This window comes from Myotis davidii, unplaced genomic scaffold (assembly GCF_000327345.1).
Source record: "Myotis davidii unplaced genomic scaffold, ASM32734v1 scaffold609, whole genome shotgun sequence".
Taxonomy (NCBI): domain Eukaryota; kingdom Metazoa; phylum Chordata; class Mammalia; order Chiroptera; family Vespertilionidae; genus Myotis; species Myotis davidii.
The window spans coordinates 896,638-897,022 of record NW_006300164.1 but is presented as its reverse complement, the minus strand read 5'-3'; the positions used below and the strand labels follow the sequence as shown (position 1 = coordinate 897,022).

The 385-nt window shown below is 69.4% G+C and overlaps 1 protein-coding gene across 1 annotated transcript in view; it reads right to left on the bottom strand.

Moving 5' to 3' along the window:
* Nucleotides 1–385, bottom strand: part of NELFB (negative elongation factor complex member B) — a gene marked incomplete at both ends in the record, with an annotated part of 6,440 nt that overhangs the window by 2,945 nt on the left and 3,110 nt on the right. Inside the window, one exon of the mRNA XM_006776520.2 lies at nucleotides 83–268. Within this exon, the coding sequence (XP_006776583.2) occupies nucleotides 83–268 (186 nt within the window). The remainder of the gene's footprint in view (nucleotides 1–82; nucleotides 269–385) is intronic.

Below are 385 nucleotides of genomic sequence, written 5' to 3'. Positions count from 1 at the left end.
GGTGGGGGCAGCCCGAGCCCAGGTACCAGGACCTGCAGCCACCAGGGAGGGGAGACCAGGGGGAAGGGCGGGTGGGCGGCAACTTGTGGCACGGGTCCACCGAGCAGATGTCGCCCACGTCCAGGTCGTGCAGGGACATGAGCAGCTCGGCGCGCAGCGTGCAGTAGTGCACGTTCCGCGTGCGCAGGAACAGGGTCCGCAGGAACTGCAGCACCATGTCGTACAGCTTCACGTTCTTCCCCACCATCTGCTTCTGCACCAGCACCACCTGCGAGAGAGACCAGCCGCCGTCACACGCCCGGCAGCCCGCACGGCCGGCAGCAAATCCGGGAGGTCACACGCAGCAGGTCACCCCCGGCCGCGCGTCACACACCCCGGCAGCCCG